This window comes from Agelaius phoeniceus, chromosome 3 (assembly GCF_051311805.1).
Source record: "Agelaius phoeniceus isolate bAgePho1 chromosome 3, bAgePho1.hap1, whole genome shotgun sequence".
NCBI lineage: Eukaryota > Metazoa > Chordata > Aves > Passeriformes > Icteridae > Agelaius > Agelaius phoeniceus.
This window is the reverse complement of record NC_135267.1, coordinates 19909390-19934207: the sequence shown is the minus strand read 5'-3', so window position 1 is coordinate 19934207 and position 24818 is coordinate 19909390. Positions and strand designations below refer to the sequence as shown.

Sequence of the window (24818 nt, the reverse complement as noted above, 5' to 3'; positions counted from 1 at the left end):
AGGAAATGAAATGAGAAAATAAAATGGGTTTAAAATGAGGTCATTAACATGAGGAAAGGGAAATACAGACCAGATGCACAGATTCATTCAGGGACTACAGAAGTCTTGAGATCACATCTGTCTTTTGAGGCACTCTAATGAGGAATTTTGTCAGAAAACACTGAATCCTGCGCAAAGCACCTTGAGTTTTATGATTGCTCACATGGGGTTCCTCTGAAAGCTGCTTGCATTCACAGCCCAGCAGTTGGCACCTCAGGCTGTTCAGGGCTCACCACTGACTCCCACCAGTTCTGTCTTAGGAGCAGCTCACACCATGGTCCAGGGGCCACTAAGCACCAGTGACTCTAAAAACCCTTCCTACAATTGTATCCAACTCCTATGAACACGGCTCAGCTTCCAAACAGGGAACAGTAAAAATGAGTGAGTCAAACCATGAGGAAACTGCAGTGAAACCCACAGGTAAAATGAATGGAACTCACTAAGTTTTGTAAAATCCAGCCAGCACTGGAGTGACTGCCATCTTAATACAACATATATTAAAGATTTTTTTCTTCAAGGTGGGGGAAGGGGACCAAAAAGTATTTATCTATGTCCAAAAGTATTTTCTATATACAGCCCTAGATGCCTTACCCAGCATAGCTTAACATACCCAGCCTCCTATCAGGTCAAGTATCCTACCCAGCCCCTGCTTTAGACATTAACTGCTAACACATAAGAGTTAAGACAGAAACTATTGAGCTAAATCCACAGTGCCACTGAACAAATGCCATGATTACGCTTTTATGCTAAATGCTTTTCAATCACATACAGTCTTAAGTCAGTACTGCATCTAAATATAGAGTGACATCCTTTTTAAGTACAAACTACAGTGCTCTAATCAGTAACTCTCTTGAATAAACAGAACTTCAAAAAAAAATGTTAAGCCAGAGCAGCTGCAGCTTTGTGTTTGTATTCTACATGTGGCATCTGGAATAAAAAAACGTACTGTATTTTGAATTAAAATTGCATTACACTGTAATTCACCTGACCTCTGTGCAAATCCAGAATTATGCCACCAAATGTTTTGATTCGCTCAAGCACTGAAACAGCACAAATATGTGCACACTAGCTACTACACCTCACCAATATAAAAGAAAGAAGGCAGACATGCTTAAAGCTCTTATTCAAACTCTTTTGACATCCTCAGAGGTCTGGTGGCTTTTTAAATTCCCTTTTTTTAAATTTTTTTTAGCTTATTAGAAGTTAATTGTTTCACATAAATGATGGAGTCTTTCCACTGCACTGGGAGGAAATAAGGATGTGAGCTTTGTGAAAGCCTCAAAACAGAGTGGAACAGCCATGAAGACGTATAGAAATGTTGCAGGGCAGACAGTTGCCTATTCTAAATCCACTAATGGATGTTCAAAATGGAAACCTGCATAGTACACTTTTGGAAAATTATTGCTTGCTTACTGTAACTAGAAAATTAAGAAACTGAGTGGGAAAAATTCCAAAACTGTAATGCATCAGAAATTGACTGGAAATTGCAAAGGACCAGTTACAATATCTCTGTTTAAAAAAGGCTTGTTTCAATATAAGAGAAAACTTATTTAACTTTCATGAATTATTTTGTATATGCATAATTAAGCGTTGCAAATATGATCCAGTCCCATACTGAAGGAAAAATTTTGAATAGTTTAGAGAATTTTGTATGCAATAAAACAAACATATTTGCAAATGCAAAAATATTGGAAGAATCAAACCCATGTGAGTTGATTGCTCTGAAATGCAAAATGGACTATTTTCTTAATGTTCAGTACAGTAAAATTTCTCTTAAAAATGTATTTATTTTCTGGAGCAGTGGGAAAACACTGCTATTTAGGAAAGAAAGAAGCATTTTGGTTAAAGAGGGAAAAACTCTACTTGCATTTGCTTTTTTTTTTAATAGTCAGCTAATATTTCTTTTTCACTATTCCAGAATGCCTATTATACCACTTAATATTTTTAATTTCTTTAAATAAAGTTAGTCTTGTTTCTGCAGCTTTTGAAGACTTTTCACAAATTTTGGCAGCAGAAATTTGGTACAGTCTTCAGTTCTGAGAAGTCTCAGTCATCAGCTTTATCACAACAGCTGATATAACATACTACATTTTCAAATGTCCAAGTCTTCATCTGTCTTGTTTATTTTTTTGACTCTTTCACCATTTTCTCAGGATAGAGAAAGACAGTAGCATAGGGTTTGCTTTGGTAGCATTTTTAAAGTGATGACTATCACCACAGTGAAATTAAGCAAAATTCTGAATAGAATAATTCAGTCCTCTTTTGATTCAGTACTCATCATGATTTCTATTTTGATTTCCACATGCATTTAAAACCAAATGAAGATCCTAAAAACCTCAAGGTTCTAAGAATAAGAGAAATTTGCAACATTGCATGTTGATGTTTTCTAACAACTATTTAACCATACATTGGATCTACACTGATCAAATAAGAAAAACATATTGGAGGGCCAAAACAATGCTTATCATAAATATTGGAGAGTTAAGATCAAAAAATATGTTTCAGAAAGACAAATACAAAAATATCCATCAATCTGTAACATATAATCTAACTGAGACACCTGGCCTTTGACTCTGAACAAAGGTCTCTGGTCATCCTGGCAAAAGTCCTCAGAGTGCATATTACCTCTCTCTAATGAAAATTTTATCAACCCTATTTTGACTATTTTCTCCTACCTTGTTAAATGGTTGGGAAGTACCACAGAGATGCACTGCATCTCACCCTCTTGCCCTGAGTGGACATCTTTTGAAGGTAGCAGCAAACCCAGTAGCAATTGAGCTGCTTTAATTAAACAAATTCTTGCTTCTGATAGAGGATCTCATTGGAAATTTCTACCCCAGCTGTTGAGGTTTTTAATAGCACTGATATCCCACAATCTTGCCATTGAGGACTTAAAGCCTTGTTTCTCTTCCTTTTGAGAACTGCTCATTTAAGTTCTTATTCAAGTTGTCCACATATTTAACTACAACAAAATCTTAAATCAATCTTTCAAATCTGTTAGGTATTAAAATTTAGCTGCCAGATTTCCTATTTAACCATTCCTAAGTAAACTTGTGATGAGTACCTCACTTATACATTATTGTAACCTGTATCTCCAGGAGCATCCAGCTCCTCAGAGCTTGAATTGCAAGCAGCAGCGCAGATGTGTGAGACATGTCCAGAAGTTTGCTTAGAACCCTACACAGTCTAAATTACAAAGTTATGGCCTATCATTTTAGCCTTATCAAGAAAACAAAATCCCTCTATAAAACTTTGTTAACGTAATTTCAACGTATTCCACTATCACAGAAACTCTTTACACTTTTAGTAGAAAAGGAAATCAAAGTAATCAGTAGGCACTTCAAGAAAGGAAATAATTTATCTCTGACATTATTAGGATGCAAAAAAATTATACAAATATGAGAACATCTGCATGAGATTGGACCTAGTTCTGTCTAGATCTCTCCACATCAGACAGCAACAAGGGCCAGCCTACTCTTTCATGGCCTACTTTTCCAAACTCCAGGGACTGGGAATCTAATGACTTCCTGAGATAGATGTGAAAAGTCTCTTTTTAACAACTGTTGAAGGATCTTTCTTTCCTGAACTTTTTCTTTCCGAAAAGCTTTCCTGGAGTTTTTAAGCATATTGGTTTTTCTAGATTCATTTTAGTTCATGTCAAAGACTAACTCTATGGGGGCAAAAATGATGCTAAAAAGCTATTACTTGAAGACATTTCTGTCAGGATTTAAAATACAGTGTTCTTGAAGTTATAAAATATTTTAAATAAACAAGTTTATGCCTTCAATTTTCAAGCCAAAGTATCATTCCAAGACTACTGACTTTACCTTGGTATATTGCTCACGCTCATGTTCTTGGCTAGAACCAGACCCTGATGTCTGATTATAACGGTGCACTTTCATTTTCATCTGTCTCGTTCGCTCCTCCACTACTAAGCTTGCTGCAAAAACACACAATGAAAATCAATTAAAAATAGAGAAAAAGTTTTGGAAAAAGCAAATGATTTAGCAACAATTTTAGCTCATTTCTATTTCAACAAAACAAAGAAATGTACAAACATGTAGAACAAGCAGGGTGTAAGCACAGAACAGAGGAACACTAATGTCAAGAAATCAACCATTTTCATTGTGAGAGTCTTTACCTGAAAATGGGCAGACATCCCAATTTCTACATATAATCAAGCTGGTGCAACAGATATGAAAAGAGTGAAAAAAATTATGTGGCAGGCTGAATTATACACCTGTTAAATATTCTGGATGCAGGGGACGTAAATCCATGATCATCTAAACATGGGGTTGTTTAAATGTAGAAAATATTACAGTAGCATTCTAAGAATTAATGCATGAAACAGGTAATAAAATTTATTTTTTAAGTAATTAACTCCTCCTACTATCTTGAAACATAGCAGTTTAACATAGCTAAGGCTATTTGAGAGGAATAATTTCTCCATTCAACCAGTCATATCAAAAACACAGTTATTTTCTAGAAGTTTGGTTTTTCTTTAACAAGACCTCCTTTAAAATCACTACTTTGTCCTGCAATGATCACCTTTACTTCAAATAATTATTTGTTCTTGTGTTTTCAACTTCCATATGGCAGTGTTTCTTTAAAAACAGATATCTTGGCCTTCAAGGAGCTGTGGTGCTATAAAGAGCATTTTCTTCAACTTGAACAAGTTATGGCAACTCATATTGGCTGTGCCTGCCACAGGCCTTTGACCTTGCACTAACAGAGAGAGTGTTGTAAATGCCCCTGAGCCAAGGCTTCCTTCAAGTAACTTAATCTTTGTGGTAGTAAGTAAATTTCAGAGCGATCTATATATTCTGTTATTCTCAAACTTTGTAGCATTTTAAATTCAAAGCAATACAGGTAACATCAATACCATGAAACCTGTCACTTTTTAGCAGTTCTAGAACTAGACCAAATATTTATCAGCAACTATTCTAAATCACAGGAGTATTTGCTACATTCATTGTGGTTTAACAGGTTATAACATCTCAGAAAAACTTCTTTTAAGTTGGAATTTTTTATGTGTCATGAATTTAGTTTTATTTGAGGCAACCTCCACAAAATCATCTGCTTTTGTGCCAACCATGGATTTATATTACTCTCTACAAAACCACTATTTTTCTAAGTCAAAGAGCCCCTCCCCAGATCAGTGATAGGAGAGAGACACCTATATGAAAGCTGCCTGTAATCAACTTGCAATCAGAAAACACAGATAATTTCAAATTACTGGAAAATAAGTACTCTATGTATGTTCAATTAAGAGATACTAAAGTTCATATGTGTGGCTTTTATGCTGTTAGTTATACACTGTGGCTTTATTTTTTGGTCTGTGCTTTGCCAGCACAAAGATATAAGGCCAAAAAAAAAAAAAAGCACTACACTCAGGATTAGATATTTTAAACTATAAGCTACTGCACAAATCACAATTGTGCCTGCACAATCCATTTGTAGCATGCTTGGGGAAATGTCAGAATTCTCTGTGTGCTGGTTGGGTATGAAAATATATACAAAGGCATCATTGTGAATTCCTTCTGCACTTCTTATTTAAAAATAAGAAAAATAAGTACAACAAACTACATTAAAATTCTGCTACAATTACAAATCTAAGGCATGAAATAAAGTTATCATTATCTTCAGTCTCCCATAATGCAGAGTCCAATCTAGCAAATTCTGCACATGCAGAATGTCACACTGGGCCCAGCAATTATTCCAGATGACTAATTATGCCAGTAAATGTGTACCTTAATTGCAATGAGTCCAGTTCCACCATCAGATATGCAGGCACAGCTCCAATTACTTCAATGGAAGTTGCATGGAGGTATCTGAAGGCAAAATTGAGCACTTTAGGTGAAATTTTTAAAGATGGCCTCTTATGTTAAGGACAGATATGAAAGGATTAAGATAGATCAATTAGGGACTGAAGTAAAAAAAAATTGGTATCTTAATCCTATCATACGTGCATGAAATAGACTGAGGATATGAAATCAGAGGGAAAAATGAGACCCCTTTAAAAATTTAGCCCTACATGTGTATGGTGCACAGATTAGAGTTACTCTAAACATAACCTTTTATTTGTGTGAATTTTAGGTCCTTTAGCCTGTCAACTGTAGGTTATACTAAGTAATATATATGGTTTGTTACCCTGTATTACCTATGATACCTGGGAAAGAATATTCTGTTATGTAATTTCATGATACTTCAGAGGTTATTACTTCAGTCAAGACTGAGTAAATATTCAACCTTAATTGTGTAATTCTTGATTTTTATTATGTTTAAATCCTTAAGCTTAATACATTTATGCTCTGGTTTTTCTTTATATGTATATATATTACTATATCAAAGAATGTGAGAACAATTAATGAGCACTGTGAAGTAAATGTAATTCTCCAATGGAAAAATTTGATTTTGTGCATGAAATATAATGCAATTTAGCACCAATTAGCTGTGATTTTATTTCTAAGCATGCAGTTGCATGAAACTACTCTAGAAAATCCAACTGTGTTCCTTCCAGCTTTATTTACAATGCACATCTGAGCATAGCTCATCTGAGTGTAGCTCAGTTGTGTGATGGAAAATTTTATCTGCCTGACCAGTGGCTTGGGAAAACCTTTACATGTTCATCATGAGAAGCAGAAAAAAGTCTAACACAGGAGCAAAAGCACATTAGCAAAACTGTAACAACCATAGGTAACAACACCATATGATCACATTGCTTTCCTGGAACAGGGCTGGTTACCACAGGTAACAAAAACTTGACATAAAAAGTACTTAGCCTGTCTATTAGAAAAATATGGATCTACTTTGTTTAAGGACATCACTATTTACAGAGTGCTTTTCGTGGAGGTCTTGAGAGGTAGAACTACACAGTAATTTACAGATCAAAGCACTGTAATCCCAAGACCTTTAAACTCTATAGTGGCTCTGGAATTAAAAAATTAAGATTTACCCTAAGTGTCTCAAAATAGTCGTAAAACTACCATCAATATCAGTTGTGTCAATGTGTTATTCTCTGGTGTCAGAAGTCACACTTCAAAGAGCTGTAACTCTCATCTCTTCAAGGGCTGATAATTCAGACATGAGATCAATCAGTGTAAAAGTAATTGAGAGAACTCATTGATCAGACTACTTAAATAAAGGGTGCAACCTTATAGTCAAAGCTTACTACTAATAAACCACACGAAGGTTAGCAACAATGATTTACATAAACAATCAAGCCATGCAGGAGAGAAAAGACACACATATGAATGGAATCAAAATGTAATATTTCAATTCCATTAATCTATTTAAAAACCCGTCTGACTCCTGTAATGCCAGGTGTACTGGGTCTGGCTGGGATGGAGGCAGTTTTCTTCACAGCTGCCTGTTCTTCTAGTTGTGACTTAGTGCTGATAACACATCAGTGTTTTAGCAATTGCTGAGCAGTGCCTGTACAGCACCGAGGCCTTCTCTGTTCCTCATGCTGCAGCCCCCTGCCCTGTCCTGGCTTCCCCCTGCCCCAAGTAGGCTGTGAGAAGAAAAAGGTGGGACAGGTGACCCCAAGTGACCAGAGGGACCATTCCATACTGTATAGCATCATACTCAGCAATAAAACTGGGGGTAGCCTACAATATGCAATTCTGTAGGACACTACTTGAAAGAGGCATGGAATAAACTAAAGAAAATAGCTACAGATCTTATTTTCAGCCTGCAATCTACCCTCAAAGAAAATTAGGACAGACTAAGAGTTGTTTTTTCTTAAAGAAGATAGCCACTTAATTTTTCTAAGACTTTACCTGTTTACTAAGGTTTTATGTGCTAGTGACATTCCTTTAAATATTTGACTATTATGTTAAGATTTACAGAGTTACATCTGGTGCCACTAACTAGCTGACAGCCCTCATCTTTATTACTATCCTCAGAAAACTGCTATGGGCACGTTTCAACCCCTAAATGATGTTCAACTGAAGGAGAAGTTAGAACTGGCTAGAATCCTAAATGCTCAGAATATATGCTATATTTTCAATTATGTACAAAATAACACAATAATCAATGTACTGTACTAATATATCAGATGAAGTAGGGCAGATAAAGTTTTCCTTTTTTCTTTAATAAAACCTTTCTAGACAGATGTGTCATATGGCATATTTCTGTTATCCAGAGATTATGAATCTAACAATTCAAGTAATATGACTTTATAAGGAATTAAACTTGCATTAGCATCAACAATAGACCTATCCTATGAAAATCACTGAGAGCTACAAAAGCAGCACTAATAGCAGTGGCCAGTACAAAGGAAACAGAAGTAATTTTAAGGTCTAAAGTTCTCCTTTTAAGGTTTAATACAGGGTTTAAGCTCCATGCTAGATGCATAATTCCCAAATGACATGATGCCTTAAACACCCATCTATTAGGCTAACAGCATAATGTATGAAACTTTTGTGGGTTCGTTTAAATAAGGATTGTAGAACAGGCAGCAATAATGAACTAGCAAGAAACAGCAAAGATGCTGTAGCTGCCTTTCTAGTTCTAGTTTTTTTTATTCTTGAGCTCTAACTCTTTGCATATCCACCTCTCTCATATTGCAACATTCATCAAAGAGACTCTACATTCTGAAAATTTTGGAAAACAGTGTATTTTGTCAATAAATAACATCTAATAAGAATCCCGTCATACATTTCAAAAAGGGTAGGTAAATCAGATAAGTAATAAGATATATGTTTAAAAGATAAAAGTCAAGTGATTAAGCCCAGGAACAAATTTCCATCCCTTGTACTCATTAAGTGAAAATACCTTTCTATAAGAACATTCTTGCTCAAAGCTAAGCATGGGCTTAATGCCAGAATGACTGGTGACATTACATGGTCTGTGATTCAAACTGGTAGCCATACTGTGCTTTTCTAGCTGGTAGAAAACCTATGGATGTCTTAGCACTGGCCATACCATTTTCTGTAATGATGAAGTCTGCAAAAAAGGCAGCCTTTTCTCTTGAGGCACTTAATATTTCTGTTCAAGATGGTCAAGGCAGAAAGAGGAGGTGCAGGCAAACAGTATGACTTGGAAAAACTCCAAATCTTACATGCACTATTAAATGTCAGAGGAAGCTACATAACAAAGAAATTGGCATCAAGATTTCAGATAGCTGCAACTCTCTCCAGAATGTATCACACATCCATTCTTTATGATGCAAACTTTAGGAGAAAAGGTCTAGAAGTCTAAAATGACACAAAGATTTCTTACATAACAAGGAACTGAAAAGTAAGTTGAAGTTAAAATTTATCTCCTAAACTTATAATCAATGCTTCTGGGGCAAAATCAAAAGGTTCAGGAAGGGGAACAGAGAACTGCACTTATTCCAGAAGACAGGAGAGGTCCGACCTATTCTTCAATTTCAATCTTCCTATTAGGAGGAAAGGTTGAACAGTGACAAACAGCTACAGCTTTAGTGCCATCAAGAAGCATATACACAGCCTTTCTACACAGCAAAAGCTAGGAAATTAATCTGTTTGAGCAAACTAGATGTTCTGTGGATGGGAATCAGGGGGAAAAAACTATCTGGTTTGAGGAATTATATGTGCAATAATAAAAAAAAGAATCTCGTTTGAGAAGTGGCAGCTGAGGAAGAAACTAGGCAGAACTCATGTCCATAACAAAGACAAGGAAATAAAGCAGCAACAAGATTTGGATGGGAGAGTCCTCTAGTGCAGAGGTGGCTGTGTGGGACAGAAAAGTCTCACTGGTGTTGGACCAGGATGATCCATTTCAGAAATAATACAGTGTCTCTATTTCATTTCTGTTGATCCTGCAGGATGAGTTTTGCAGTATGCACACACAAAATATCCTTGCAATAGGTTTCATGGCTTTAAAATTCACAGCAAACTCTACCAGAAAATTTAAAAAGCACACAAAATCACAAGCAGATAAATGTTCTGAAATATAAGGTAAGTAAAACCAAAAAATCAATTTGTTGCCAAGATGAAGAACTTGCTATGACTTCTTTGAATAAACAACTTCAAAAAATAATGGCAACATGCAGATAGTGAGGGAGAGAGTTCTGAACCCTGCTCTACCTGACCAGAACCTACAGTAGCTACTTCAAGGTTGTATGCATGGATTTCCTCTCCATGGGAGCTAACAGTTCTCTGGACCTCCTCCCAGTGATAATTAAGGCACAACCAAGGGACATAATCAGATTTCCAAGCTGGGAGATGAGCTTGGATCTCTCAGTACACACGGAGGCATGGTGGCCATCTTGATATTAACAACTCACTCCAGAAGGAAGATACAGAAACCTGAACTGGATGATGCAACATTCAGTTCTTTCTCAAAGAGCTTCAGGGATGATCCACAGAGAAGCTTCTATGTAAAAGGAAACAACAAGGAAACAAACACAGACCTCTTAAAATTAGGGAAGAAAAAAAAAACCTACAAAACAACAAACCACTGATTTTGGCAGCAAAAAACCCCCAGCATTTTCATAATCTGCTGAAGACTTTATTGCAACCTTTTCCATTGATGGAACAGATGTTTGTTGCAGACTCATATGGTCAGTATTGTTCACTTCTGTAGTATATACTCTCCCTCACATTTATGTCTCCTTTCATAAAAAATCCTGTAACTCCCCCATCCTCATCTCTAACTCACCTACTATCTAATCTTATTACCTCTTGTAAGAAGTTACAGTGAGCTACTAGTGTAAATCAGCTCAAATTAAGATATTTATGGTCCCCCAGATCTGCTGGGACTTCACTCTTCTGGCTGCTCTTCTTTTGCCCAGCCCTTTTTAGCCCCTGGGTTTCATCTGCCATCAGCTCCCTTGAGCCAGAGGAATCTGTGCATGTAAATATCCCACCACCTTCTACACATGCCCAAATATTGAGGCAGATCCATCCAAATCTTGTGGAAACAAGCTCTTTTACAAACCTGTTAGAGACAGTCTAGTTTGTCTGCACAAAGTCCATTGCTTTAAACAAAAAAATATCCACTGCAGCCCAAATCTTGACAGAGGCATAATCAACAAACAGGTAAGATTGATTTGTATTGTCCTGTTTGAGAGAAATATAAATACTGAGACAGAAATAATTTGCAAAATCAACCACTGTTAGAACTTCCTTAAGTCATTTCATAGTATATTCTAAACACTGCAAAAATAACATATAATTGCTAACACCTAAGTTACATATTTCTTTTTCATCTCTTTTTAACATTATCATGAAAACATACTTCTGTATGTTTGACGTGGGTGTTGGAGTTCCTACCTAGTGGAGAGGTTGCTTTGTTTTTACCTAAGCATCCATCCCTTCAGAAAGTAAAGTAGTTGCAGGAAATACTTTGATTCAAGTTCAACTCACAGTTTGGCTGTGACCCACCCAAGCCTGTATTCATACCAGAATTTCCCAAGATGAGCAGGACTCAGGAATAAAGGTTAGAAAAGGTTAATCAGTGCTAGTAATATTTATGTAGCACAGTATTTTGATTTTAACATTAAAAGGGAGGGGTAAGTTTTTAAAAAAATTTTCTCTACAAGCTTCATTTGCATTTTGAAGTAATTTCTACTTTCAGCTAAAAGGGAAAAAATAGGACTTTTCTGCAATGTGGCTTTGACAGAGACGTAACAGACTACAGTTTCCATTTTGTGGGGCAGCTTTAGATAGCTGCTGTTTGAGCTCACTGATTCTCTGGTATTAGCACAGGCATGAATTCATAGAGGTGAGCATTGTATGTCTGCCCCTAAAACCTGCCCCACAATGGGAGTAACTTTGTGACATGAGACTGACATGCAAATAGAACACAGCTCATTCTTCAGAATGTCTCGGCATGAAAAAAATAGTTTCTGACCTTTAACTATAGTTAACTACAGTTAAAGAAACTATAGTTTCACCTTTAACTATTCCTAAGCCCACACCTAGGAAACATCCTGCTGCCAAGGACCATGGCTGCATCTCTAGAAGCATGTGCTGTGCAGAACTCAAGAACACTTTAGGAAAAATCTTAAGTCTTTGTGTGAACATTAACTCAATCAAATACCTTCTGAACCATATTCTGTAAAATATCATGATTACCTCTGTTAAATCCAGTACATTGCATTTCAATAGGCACATGAGAAATCATGAGAGATGAGAGAAACCATTGTCAGATTCTAAAGAGGGCATCAGATAGCACAGAGATATTTGAGAAACAACCTTTTTGTATGTCAACACTGTTAACTAAAACCTATGCACTGACATGGAGTATAATGAAGGAAAAGCCAGTATCAACAGCTGCCAAACATTTGTAAAAAATTACATAAATATTTACCTTTTGTGGGAGAGTTAAAATTCTCTTGCTCTTCAATGAATTAAATGCACGGAATGATGGAAACAGAAAAAGAAATCAGCAAATTTAAAGTTAGATAAAGAAATGTGTTACATGTGACAATGGCATGTACAGTAGTCAGTACTCCAGCAGATGTAAAAGTAATGTAGAAAATTAAAGTGATAAACCATGACAAATAATAAAGCCTATGACTTTTTCTTTAAAATTAACAGGAACAATGATGTTACAGAGAACCAGATTGTGGAATCTTTAAGTATTCTGCTAGAGAAGTATCATCATACCCAAATTTATGAAGGACATAAAACATTGTTTTAAATATCACTCTTACTTCTGAACCACACAGCACTATTTGAAGCCTCTTCTGCAATAATGAGTGTTACAAATTTATTTTCTATTAACTGAAATCTATAATACTCAATAACCAGCAGACTATTAAAAATCCATTTTTAAGGAAAACATAAAAGATTATGAGGCTTGAACTCATTTATGAAAGTTAACAGTGTGAGAAAAATACTCTCCATTATGAGTAAAGATTCCACAAGCTGCCTCAAAATATGCAGTGCCACCTAATAATTTAAAAATAAAACCAGAAATATGGAGACAAAACAAACAACACTGATAGGCTGATATCTAAAACTGAAAGGACTTATTCTTTTTCTTCTGCCACTCAATTATTATACTGATAGATTTGAAAAATTTTTTGACTGAAAAGGTTTAATCTTTTACCATTACCACAACCATACTCTCACTGCAACGACATTTCAATGATCAAGTACACAAACACAGAACTGTTTTCACTAGCACTTCTTTTTCTTTTGGGATCTTAAATTGGTTAAATATAAAAAGATACTTGCAACTCAATGCATTATTTGACAACATACTGATTTTCTGTACTAAATTCCGATTCTTGTTTGTTAAAAGAAAAAATATTGGACATCAAAACACTTTGTTCCTCTGTGATGTCACCATTGTACAAATATCACACACATGAAATTTATACACATAATCCCCATTCAGTTCCAGCAGAATCTTCATGTAGTTTTCCCTGATGTAACAGCAGCACACATACACACACATGCACTTCACCTTCCATACAAGTGCTGCACACAGCTTTTTCCAACATGAGCTAAGGTACAGCAACACCTAATGCTGGATGCACGTTTGCTTTGCTCGGTGTCACCACGTGAGCCCTACTGCTGCAGCCATTTGCCACTGGAGACACACAACCCCACTGCTCCAGTCAGGTTTAGAGATGCTCTTTATGTGGAAACAGACTGCTGTTATCACAAACCTTACTCTCATTATGTGACTTCTGAAATAGGAAATTATGTTGTCAAAGCTATGAAAAAGAAACCCAAAGAAGACCCAAATAGAAGGCAGATAGAAGAAACAAGACCTGTTTTTCACAAATTACCCCTGAAAGATTGTTGCTATACCACAGCCATTGCATATTTATATTGCTGGTCCATGAATTTCAACAGTGTTTTTTTCCTTTGTTATTTACTTGACAGAGTGATAATATAATCCCTACTATCTGATGGTATATTCACTTCCTTGATCAATACAATGATCAACCATTATGCAAAAGTACAGAAACCCACCCTCAGTCATATTCAAGCAAGAATTCCTGTGATGTTTGATAGCTGCAGGGACAGAGGACGACTGAGTAAAGACCACAGATGTACCCTTTATATGAAAGTATAATTTTAAAACCATGCAACTACACCACAAAGTTGTTATAGAAACAGCTAAAAGGCAAAGTCAACGCAGAATCCCCATCCCTCTTAACTATTGCACAGCTCCACTCAAACATGATGCAAATAAAAATACAGTGATGCAAATCTCTTACAGCCCAGCACAGAATGACATATTGAGAATACACCATTGTCCTTACCATGGCTTAGAATTTCACTGCTTTAGTCACTGAGCCAAAACATCTTCATAGGATTAGGTCCTCTTATAAAATCATCCATTAATACAAGAAAAATCAAAACCACTTCTTTAGTAGCATAAGTTAGGGAAATTACTATTAAATTGTGATGCCTTGAAAACACACACAGACACACCTATACAGGACTAATTTTCAATATTCAAACATCTCAAGACCTTTCAATACAACAGCATCCCAGTCTTGTGTTCTAATAAATACTGCTGAGAGGGTTGCAAAGGAAATAAATATAACTACATCGTCCTTGAATATGACTGTAATAAAAATAAAAATCACATTGCCTAAAAATTACAGAAGCCTACAGTCTTAACTGCATCCACTTTTTAAAACCTGCATGCCCTCGAGTTGCTATTACTTAGTTAGTATTTTCTCAAATATAATATAACTATTGCCTCACCTCCACTCTAAAGCTACACAAAGCTGCTCTCCCCTTCAGAACATAATCACCAAGACTGCCATTTTTTCTCTTTTTTTTCCAGTGTGAATTATAACACTGTTTAAAGGTTTTAATCCTTAAACTTGATCTTTTCCTCTACATTTAAGTTTGTTTCTCCATTCCTGATCAGTAGTGTCCTATCAACTCTATTTCTGTAATTGAATAAGGACCACTACTTTGGTCTTCTCTGTAACAACTACTTCCGTGGGTTTGGTTTGTTTTTTAAGAAAGTATGTGAATTGTTCAGGATCTTGGAAAACTACCTTGGTTTCTTGTAAGTTGAATTTTTATTATTCTCAGACCTCCAACCAGAGTAGCAACTGAGACAACATCATTTGTAAAGACAAAGAAACAAGCTTTTGCTTAGTTCTAAACTTGACAACAAAACGGAATGTCTGAAATACGTCAGCCAAGCCTTATTAGCATGGATATGATCGCTTACAATTGGTAGCTAAAGATTAGAGATTAATACTTATAATATCACTCTATTTCTCCACATGAAAACTGCTACTAGTCTGTCACTCCTTCATTAAATCTCATTTGTTCCATAAGGAGGACGTTAAAGAGCAATAAAATTACTTCACTGGATTCTTCTATGTCTTCTGAATGTTCAAGACAGCAAATAAGAAGACCATTCTTGATATACAAATATGTAATTTTTTTGTAGCAATCACTATGCCTTGTGTAACAGACTTAAATGCACATATCTATATATTTAGATGAGTATTTGACCCTCATAAAACAATAGGATTCTTATGGAATGCAAAGAAGTACTTTACTATAAAAATGATACTTTATGGCATATCACACTGGTTTTCCTTGATGCATGACGTCAAGATGACCATCAAAATATAGAAAGAAAATGCATTTTGAAATATTTCCAAGGATATTGCACTAGGTTTTGACATGATCTATATCTACGGTGACTGTGAATTTAAACCAATAAGGACACACACCAGTTCCAAGCACAGTTAATGCAAATCTTTTACAGACCTCCATATGTTTTGGGTTCAATACTACATTAAGGTCAGATCGCTTCTGGTTTGACTCTGGTACTCATTCATCAGGGATTATAGAGGTGAAACTAATATTAAAATCTGGTACTGAAAATCAGAGCAAGTACTGTGGTCTTATGGCCTTAGTGAATTTAATTTTTTACAGTAGCATTAAGTTAGATATACTAGTATATGTACTTCAACAGATACTGACACCATTTTTTAAACACATATTATAAAAACTATTCAACTTAGTACTCCTCTGCAAACACGTTCTGAGCCTGAACAGAGCATTAAACATGGGTAAAATAAGAAAAGCTCCCTTTCAGAAGCAAAGTCAGTCATGCAGACGAAACCCAAGTACTGTGCAGAGAAGGAAATGTCTTTAAGCACTCATTCCATGTGCTGTGAAACAGCCCCAGTAACAGGTAGCACGATTTGTAACAACACCAAAGCACGGCGCATCTCACCTGCCCGTTTCACGTGAAAGGCGCGAGCACAGTAAGCACAAGTGTAAACAGGAGTTCACTGAAACTGCATTACTTTACAAGTGTTCACGGTATCAACAACTTTATAAACCCAGAGTAGTTTTGGCCTTCTGCTCAACTTTCATTTTTTCTTTTCTCTTATGTACACATCCCATTTCTACTCATTTTCATGGAAAGGTCTACATTCATTTGTCTTCAACAAAACATAAACTGGTGTTTTACTCTCACACATCAGTTACCAAGACCAGTAGAAAGATGATATATGAATATGCAAAGGAAAGCCAAATTAAAATTAAATTAAAAGCTAATTCATCATTATACATTGTACCAAGTTCTGAAATTGAAGTAGAAATATTGAAGAAAGTTGAAATTCATTACTTATTACATTTTCCTATAAAGCTCCCAACGTGCTAATATGCAGAAATAGAAACTCTGAATGTAGTTTATAATTCAGACAGTACTAGAGTCACTACAAAATGAGAAGACCTGAATAGGAAGTTTAAAGTTAATAAAAGTCACTTATATCAGTATATTAATCATTCAAAATAAACACGTTTATAAAATAAGAGTACATTTTATATATGCTAATTCAGGGGGTTGTATGCCATCACAGCTCAAAGCCTTAACATTAATGCGAACTAATTGCAGATTAATGCAAGCCATCATACAAGAAAACCTCATTGGTAATCTGCCATGATAAAGTGGTCATGGTCAGCAACTTTATCTGTTCAAGAATATGATCTGCTGACAGTTCTGCAATGCATTAAAATATTTCATCATTTATAAGCATTTCTTTAATTTCCACAAAGAAGAAAATGTTCTAGTATGTGGCAATCTCAGTTGTTGCTTGTAGTCAATGAGAAAACAGGATTTTTTAAACACAGAAGAAAACATGAATGTACACATTTTTTCCATTGTGCCACTTCATTTCATCATAACAGCTCATTCCCTGTGTGTAGTATGTTGCTAGAAAAGGAAACAACAATGTACAACCTTATTTGATCTTAGTAAGAAACTTCTTCCACAATCATCGGGTCTACATTGTCTCTTTCAGAAAAAAGTAGCACTCTTTGCCTGATCAGTTTATTCTTAAGCAAGAAAAGACTGGTGACCTGTGCTCTCACATTTCCCATGGTAATTATTTTCATTCTTTATTCACTGAACTATGAACTCCAGAAGAAAAATAGATCTGTGACATTTATTATTAATCTGTGTTAATAATGCACAACAATAAATATAAATCACAAAATAAGAAATGAGTAAGACTGTCAAAAAACCTTGGCCCAGTTTTCTGATGGTATTTGTTTTTGGTTTTGGGGTTTTTTTTGCTGGTAACATAGTAGACATGTTGGCAACTACCATGACTCAAATAGAAGATTTAAACATGAAAGGGTACTAGAAAAGTAAGGCAATTAAACCACATGCAATAACCCACCAGTCAAACTTCACTGGATTTCCCAAACTGCAAAGGTGCTTTCATTGTCTTCTATTGCTTTACTGGTAGAATTATAGCATTGGACATACAGTTATGCAAGAAGACTTAAAGTAAAGAAAGGTAAGGAATCAAAGAGTTTGAGCTATCACAAGCTCATTATTTGATACCTTGCTCTATACTGCCACTTCTTACTGGAACTTGTGGTAGCTGTCTTCCCCTACGACTGCTGAAGGAGGTGTCTGCAGGAGGAGACTGCGTGGGACTTCCTTGTTGATGTGCTCTGCAAATGAAATTTAAATGAAAGCAAAATAAGGCAAATGAAGACACATTTTATATTCTGATTTTTAAACACAAATTAAGTTGCAGATACTGAAGATGGGTTTGAAAAAGTTTGCATTTGGTCCATGCCATATGCACATACTCAGGTCTAGATACCTAGTCAACTTATAAGGTCTTACATTTAATTTTCTAACTACCTTCAGCTATAGAAAAATTGTTTCCTTTCGGTTGTTTATTTGTTTAATTTATTTATTTATTTGTGGGTTTTCTCTGGTTTATGGTTTTTGTCATTTTGGGGGTTTCTTTTGATAAAGTAATATTGAAGAACCAGTGAATGGAAGGCAGTTTTTTAAGAACCACTTATGATTATTACTCCAAATTTCTATACATTCTCCTGCACTGGTACAAGGGCAATATAAAATGCCACTTTTATGTTTTATTAAATGTAATATTCCCATTATGCTCATGCAATAATTGCATAAGACCACTGGACTGCAAGCATCTATTTCCAAAGGACAGCGTGTGTTTTTTCCCCAGAACACAAAGAAGGAAAAAGACCTTTAACCTTTGTATTGGGGTGGGATAAGGGAGGGTGTGTGTGCATGCAAAACATGCACGAGACCTTTAATATTCATATCTAATAAATATGAATAAATATATCTCCTAAATCACTTTGGCTGAATTCTAGCTAGAACTATTTCAGAACATTTTGGCTACTTATTCACAGATACAGTTTCAGAGTGTAAAGCATCAAATACCTTTGGAACCCTAACATTTAAAGTAAGTATGGACAGCTATAATAACTATAGGGAAAATGTTTAAGAAAGTAAAACAAAAATATGAGAAGCAGCAGATTGCTGAGGAGAGCTTACTGTGAAATGCCCTTGCCAGTTACAGTAATGTCACACTCACTATAGTGCATAAGCACTGTTTATCCACTTGCAAGTAGATCACTTGTAATTTGAAGTAGCACATTTGTGCAAGTTCAAAATACTGTTGGCTTTCACTAGGTAGATCAACTGACTTTCTCTCAGCCTGTAAGATCAGAGTTTGCTGTGTGAACACAGCATAACACAAGCTAACAACACATACAACAAAAGGACTAGCACAGAATAGGCTATGAATACCTGAGTTTACCACAAAAGCATTTGTTTCTGAAACACACCTTATATTAACTGCATTTCAGTTAGTGACCTAAAAATGGACAATATGGAAGCACACCTGTGATTCCCTTACTTTCCTTACAATTTGAAATACAAAATCTATTTAAGTACCTGTAAGTACTAAAACAGAAATATAGTTCTAAAGAAACTCTAATGAAAGTATAAATAATATTATGCAGCAAAGTGATTGATCATGTTAGTATAATAGACCATAATTATTACTAGATCCATAACTACAAGATAACCTGAAGCAGTCAAAGTTTGTAGAGTGGCAAAATATTTTAACTGTGAGTTTTCACTCTTGTTTGGCTTTCCATCAGGGCAGCCTTTTGTGAATGGTACTACTGTATCAGAAATTATACCAGAAATTTCAATTCTTGTGCCATAATTTCCTTATGGGGTGGTGTGTTGGTTTTTGTTTGTTTGTTTATTTTTGTTTGTTTGTTTTTTTAATTTATGCTGACACCTATGAAATTTCCCTTCCAACATCCAGCACAACTTCCCCACAAGACACAGTCAAGGTATCCAAGGAACTTTCTGGTTCATATGACTATCATACACTAAGAAGTAATCCCAAAAAAGCCCCTATATATGAAATAACACAAGGATGCCTACAAAGGACAACAAACAGGTTTGGATTCAAAAGAATTTCAGCAGTAACAGTCCCTGTGGAAGAACAGTCACAATGCAAATAAAACAATATTCTATTGCTTGAGCTTGTATTCCCTCCCTTAAATCCTAACATTTCTTCAGCTAACTCCTTGCTTGCCCTAGTGATAACCAAAATATTCTTGCAGACACTGAATTTCCTGATTCTGAAAGAGGCTTACAATAACAAAGATGACCTGACTTCTGAAAATTTCTGTTTCTCCATGCTGACTACAAAAGCAATCCATGCCAACTATTGCATTTAACCAGGTTTTAAGCATTTATCAGATGGCTAAATATCATAACATCCATAAGGTAAATATGGACCTTACTCTGTGCCAGAAAGTTATTGTTTGCTTTTACTATGGATAAATGCTTCCATCTAACAAAGTCATCATGTTATTAGTTCTGATTTTTTTCCTTTTAAAAGCTAAATATCCAGGAATTTACCTGAGAGCCCAATGAAAAACTAGAAGTCTGTCCCACTACTACAGAACAGGACAGGACTTACCTGCAACTCAGAAACTTATCTCCTTCTCCAGTAACACTCTTTTTATAGACATGCCTTCCATGAAAAAGATAGAGGATCTGCTTAACTCAAATGAAGACAAATCAGGCTTAAGGTTTTCATTAGCTGGGGTATTACAACAAGAATAACATGCCTCTTGGTGTGCTAATAAAAAGAGAGACAAAAGGCAATTGAAGAATAACTAGAATGGCATTAAGGACTTGCTGCCACTGATCTGTTGCTTGCAGGAAGAAGCCTGCAAATGGCTGATCAGAAGAATGAGACAAAGGGGAACACGGAAGAAGTATGGAAGACAAAAGCTAGTGAGAAGATGAGACAGAAGTGATATAAGAAGTAGAAAGAGAAGAGGAATTTGGGGAAAAAAATGCTACCTGGTGAGCAGTGAGACTGCAATGAGCATGTACATGTGTATTGCCTGGCTCCTCACAGAGGAAGGAGACACTACAAGCAGCAAACCTCTTAATTCAGCTGGCAGTGGCCTACAGGGGAATCCCACAGATTCCAGCTCTGCCAGTACACAGGAAAACTCAAATTTCTTTCCCTTCAGACTGATGCCTCAGTATCATGCTCCTACCTAAGAAACTATAAAGAAAAACTAAGAATAAGCGAGGGTCACCAATCTCCAGCTGACCCCTGGAATAGTGGCCTATGCTAAATACAGAAAATACAGACCAAGGCTGTATGTATCCTAAAATATGACAGGTAATGTCACATCTGGTAATTCTAGGGTTAGGGCTGAAAGAAAACATTTTACAATTGGGATTAACAAATTTTTGCTCTTTCATAAAAGAACAGAAAATTATTTTTGTGCAATCACTTTTACTCCTTCAGAACAGTTCACTGAACCCTATCTAGAAGGCTTATCTCATTGAATTAGAAGAACTTCTAGGCTTCATAAACTATCTTCAAAAGGCTGTTTTTCTCTCTTCTATGCACATTTCCCAATCTATCACACTACACAGAAAACTTAATTTTATATAGTATGTTGAAATGCCTTCTAGAGAAGCTGACAGCATGCTGATAGTTATTCCAGTAATGTGCTTAACTAATAGTAGACAGGATTTGCAAATGGCAAAATAAAGCCCAATTGTAAGAGAAAAATGAATATTTGAAGAAAAAATAGTCTCAAGTTATATTTGACAGGAAAATTCATTGCCTGTCATCAAAACCTTCTGTCACTAGTGCAATATTACATCTCTGATGGAATACTGAACTACAGAATTCAGACTTATTGAAACATTTTTGTCTCACATCTAATGCTAGTGAATCATTTTATGGAAAGAGAAGCCTACAACAGGTGCCATGGAGATGTACAAAGAAGCAGTACAATTTGTGTTTGCCTATGCTCTTGTCCCCTGGGTTCATTTCTGAATTACTGAGAGCCAAAACCTTTGGACACCAGTTAGTTTTCAGAAGTCAGAAAAAAGAGTGAAAAAAAAAGTTTTAGTAATCTCCATGGCACAAAAGTCTCTGATTCAATCATAGCAAGGATTTCAGTCATCATTTAGGTAATCTCTCTGACTCAAATTGAAAAGCACCTGGGTTGTTGTGACAACAGCCATCTGACTCAAGAAAAATGTAGCCATTGCTTTTGGATTAGGAACAATAATCTGGGACTAGAAACAGCAAAACTAAAATAAAAGTGGTTAAGTTTTGCTACATAATGTGCATTTTCATTAAAAATAAAGATGTCTGTGTTGTTCATGGGAGTTTTAAAGCTCTCACAATGTAAACAGTTGTACATTCCACCTCTGTGAATCAAAATAACTTTAATCAATTTCTGACAAAGGCAGGATCTCCTCCGTCCTCACTGCTCTTATTTCAGTCACTATACAGGGTTTAAAACTTAACTAGATGTATTCATTATTCAGTATATATCTTTATTTTTTCTACATATATATCTTTATTGTTTCTATTTATTTCTGTTCTATTTTGTTAATATCTTTCTAATAATATATTTCTATTCTATTTTTTCTATATCTATATTTTCTCTATTTTTTCTACTTTTTCTTAAGATTTTGACCATGTAACTCCATACTACTGTAATATCAAAGTTAAGATATAATGACAATACAAATTCAGAAAAAAAAATAATTTAAAAAGTTCCAGTCTTTATATTAATTTTATGAAATTATAGATTTAAATGTGTACCTTAAAATTTTTATATATTAAAGTGAAATTGATTGAATCAGAGGCATTTTGAATTATTTATCTGTTATAGCTGTCTATCTACTTATATAATCAATTGTGGTTTTTCATCCTCAAAGTTAATGTAAAATAAGGAGTTTTTTGAAAAAGAATCAGTGTTCAAGTGCAGAAAAGCACTTCTAATCTTTGCCATTGAGCTTATCTGCAATGATGGAAAATGCCAGAAAAATTCCACATGTATGCAACAAAGTGATAATAATACAGATACAAAATATATAATACTGTAAATTATGGCAACATAGCTTTCTGCCACAGATGTTCCCAAAAAGGTGTATTAGAGGTATATTCCAAAATCTGGAGTCACACTGATAATAAGAGATTCTTACACATCAATCAACACTCCTACCTTTCTGTTTCAGCTGCAGGGCCTTTCCTAGCTTGTTTTTGGCTGCTATATCTTTCCACTTTTCTGGACTGCCTGCGAAATGACATGTCAAGAAAAGAAATAAACAAGAAAAGAAATAAACAAAGAAGAAAAAGAATACAGAAATATGAAGATTATTTATTCATGTATTATAAAGGTAATAAAAGAAACAGTTGACAGATGAGAAAGTGACAACTATCATCATAAACAGGCTGGTGAAGTCGAGGTTTAAGAGACATTGCATTAATTAGGTTTGATTGAGGCTCATGGTGTGCAGCTCACGAGGTACCAAAACAGGGAAGAAAACATCAATCCCGACTGAGCCTGCAACTCGTTTGCACTTCACAGCCAGCATTTTACTAGAAACAATGACTCCTCATAGCCCTGTAAGGCATCTCTAACAGCATGAGAAACAAGTTCAGAGTAGACAGCAGGAAAAAAACCTTGCAGAAAGAAACAGAAAATATTATTTGAAGGTTTAAATCAATCTAAAAATTGCTTTTAAATCTAAATCTCAAAAGTAAAACAACTACTGCATGATATCAGATTTTTAAAAGGCTGTCACTATATTAATAAAAACTTGTTTTTACAAAAACCTCATTCTATTACCTTTTAAAGTTTTTAGAAACAGATTAAAAAAATTCAATTTTCTTCCTAGTCAATATAAATAAGTTAGAAATTATTTCACTCCTTCACTCCTTTCCTACACAAAGCTTTTGCAGAATTCATCTGACATTTGGATAATGAGGCACTAATTACCTCAGACAATCTAAGCACTCCCTTTGATATTAAATTATAACAATGAAGAGTAATTGGAGTCTACACATATAAGAACAAAGATAAAGCCATGTTTCATCATTATTACCCAGGACTATAAACATAATAAGTAAATCTCTGCAAGTCTTGTGTTCCAAAATTTTCTGTACTATCCACAGTAATGTTAGGATTTTCAAATTAGGATTACTACTTTAAACCTCAGAAAATCATCAATATGTATTATTTTTTCAGAGAAAAAAGTGCACAGAGTGTTTCAGGAGTGGTAGAAGCAGGGAGTGATGATTATTCAATCCTAGACCAGAAATGCTGACAAACTAATACATGCAAGATCTTGCAATGATACAATCAATGTCATATATCAGGCTATATAAATTACTGTGGGCAAAACAGACAAAAATAACATTTAAAATAGCATGTTTTCCTTTTAAAGCTTTCTGGTTATAAAGAGTAATCCAGTGCCTGCACTGGAGGAGACCTAAACAGCTGGGACACCAAACTATGCCCAAAGAACATAATCATAGTTGTTTTTCATTATTTTTACCCACTGCAGTATTTGATGAGCATTTTATTGTCATGCAATAGATTCTAGAAAATAGAAAACATTGCATCAAAATAAAATACTTTCTGCATGAGCAGAGGTCTTAACCTGATGCTTTCAGGATTTTAAAAAATGTATTTTCTCACAAAAAATAGTATGTAAGATTAGAAACAGAAATCCCTTTTGTCCTCAATTTATTTTATTTTTGTATATTTTCATTGTTTTTCAATTTTTTCCTTTACCAGGACAAATATAAAGTGGATACAGAGGAAAACACACAAATTAAATGCTGCAGCTTTACTTAAAACTTACAGTTAGCAAAGTTTTTAAAGTTATGGCTATATCCACTGTATGCAGCAGCATTACCATTCAAATTATGTCACCCTCTTCATTTTCTGTTCAGTTGGTTCTGTCTGGGGCTTATTTTTCTCTTGCTCCTTATGTTGTTTGCCTCGATTGTGACATTGCACACAATGGAGAAAGAGAGCTCACAGTGAGTGTTTCAGTGGGATGGAAAAGCCAAGAGCAGGATGTGCTTTGCTGTGACAGGTAACACTGCAATACACAGCACTAATGGGCTGAGAAAACTTATTTCTCTGCTCTCAGGGCTGTCTTGAGAGCAGCACACACTAGAAATTCGTGAAAATCAGTTTCCTTTTCGGTTCCTCCCT

General features: G+C 35.3%; 1 protein-coding gene across 22 annotated transcripts in view; it reads right to left on the bottom strand.

Annotated features, from left to right (window-relative positions):
* The window catches only part of RIMS1 (regulating synaptic membrane exocytosis 1), a 164702-nt gene that overhangs the window by 62970 nt on the left and 76914 nt on the right, over window positions 1–24818 (bottom strand). For 9 of the 22 annotated variants that reach the window (XM_077174811.1, XM_077174812.1, XM_077174814.1 and 6 more), the window contains 3 exons: window positions 22815–22886; window positions 17809–17921; window positions 3867–3979 (listed from right to left, as the gene is read on the bottom strand). In XM_077174811.1, the coding sequence (XP_077030926.1) occupies window positions 3867–3979; window positions 17809–17921; window positions 22815–22886 (298 nt within the window). Of the gene's footprint in view, window positions 1–3866; window positions 3980–5789; window positions 5875–10947; window positions 11070–12321; window positions 12352–17808; window positions 17922–22814; window positions 22887–24818 lie in introns of those variants that run through there. The other 13 variants (XM_077174821.1, XM_077174823.1, XM_077174825.1 and 10 more) reach the window with 6 other exon arrangements.